We start from the raw sequence: 1,334 nt of genomic DNA on the forward strand, positions 1-1,334 counted from the left end.
AGGAAGGACTTATGTTGCTGAAGTTCCTCGGCATGAATTTATACCGGAAATTATCAAACGAGCAGATACGTAACAGTATGCTAATTTGATGCTTATATAAAAACAGAGAATATAGCATTAATGTAATATTTATAAAGTCATGTAGCAGAGGAATGAGTAACTAAGAAATAAAAGTTAGGTTTGTAAGTTTGGCAGTTAAGTAGCAAAAAATACTCTTTCTCATACCATTTAGGTACATTTTTCTAATACCTTTTCTCCAGTGCTTGTTATTCCAGCAACAAACGTTACCTGAGCAGCTAGCAGACAAACAGCTAAACACTTATGGATTTTTACTCGCACTGTCTGGAGAGTACTAATTGAAAATAATTACAAAGCTATGTAAATAACAAAATTATGAAGCAAGCAAGCTAAAACAGATATTTAAAAATAATAAATAAAATTTCATAAAAAATTGCATTTCTTAATAAAACAAATGTCAACAAATGAGAAATAGATCACTGGCAAACAAACATTGTAGTGTTTATAACTACTTGGTTAATCAATTGTTACGGTGAGAACACTTTTCTAAGCTATCAAAGCAACATTATACATACTTATTTTTGTCATGAGGTATTAATATTAGGCCTATTATATTTTTAAACAAGTCTTTAATTTTCATATTAATATAAAGAATATTGTATTAGAAATATATTTGGCCTAATATTTATGTCTTATGACAAGTGTAAGTAACTACTTGGTTAAACAATCTGATTTCTTTAAATTTTTAGTTCATTATAAAAGGTCTACACATGCATTTTAAGCCAGTATTATTGCAATAAAATTGTCCAGTTGATTGCTCAATACAAATAAAACTATTTTAGCAATATAACTTACCGAAGATACAGAAGAATAATTAACATGAGAAGTAATGATGTAATCGACAAAGCTAATCCCAAGTAGCTAACATATTTCAATGCAGTATAATGTTCCACAACAGGCTGAAATAAAGATATTAAAAACACTAACAAGTATTCAACATTGTACCATGAAAGTACACAGAAAGCCAAAGTAAACATGTTTATAACAATCATAATGATTGTCCCAGTGATTATAGACCAATTAGTGTTACAACAGTTGTGTGAAAAATTTTGGAAAGTCAGTTAACAAAATTTTGAATTTTATTGGATAGTCAACATAGTTTCACTAAGGGAAAATCTTTCCTTACAAATCTTTTAACATTCTTTGAAAAGGTTACTGCTTATGTAGATGAGGGTAAGTGTATAGATTTGGTGTATCTGAATTTTCAGAAAACATAAGACAAGGTGCCACATAAAAGGCTTGTAAAAAAATTAGCT

General features: G+C 28.8%; 1 protein-coding gene across 1 annotated transcript in view; it reads right to left on the reverse strand.

Moving 5' to 3' along the window:
• Window positions 1–1,334, reverse strand: part of LOC111083538 (adhesion G protein-coupled receptor L4-like) — a gene marked incomplete at its 3' end in the record, with an annotated part of 18,575 nt that overhangs the window by 10,665 nt on the left and 6,576 nt on the right. The window contains exons 3-4 of the mRNA XM_022380120.1: window positions 874–977; window positions 250–352 (exon numbers count right to left, since the gene is read on the reverse strand). Of these exons, the coding sequence (XP_022235828.1) occupies window positions 250–352; window positions 874–977 (207 nt within the window). The remainder of the gene's footprint in view (window positions 1–249; window positions 353–873; window positions 978–1,334) is intronic.

Source organism: Limulus polyphemus, unplaced genomic scaffold (genome assembly GCF_000517525.1).
Source record: "Limulus polyphemus unplaced genomic scaffold, Limulus_polyphemus-2.1.2 Scaffold9994, whole genome shotgun sequence".
Taxonomy (NCBI): Eukaryota; Metazoa; Arthropoda; class Merostomata; order Xiphosura; family Limulidae; genus Limulus; species Limulus polyphemus.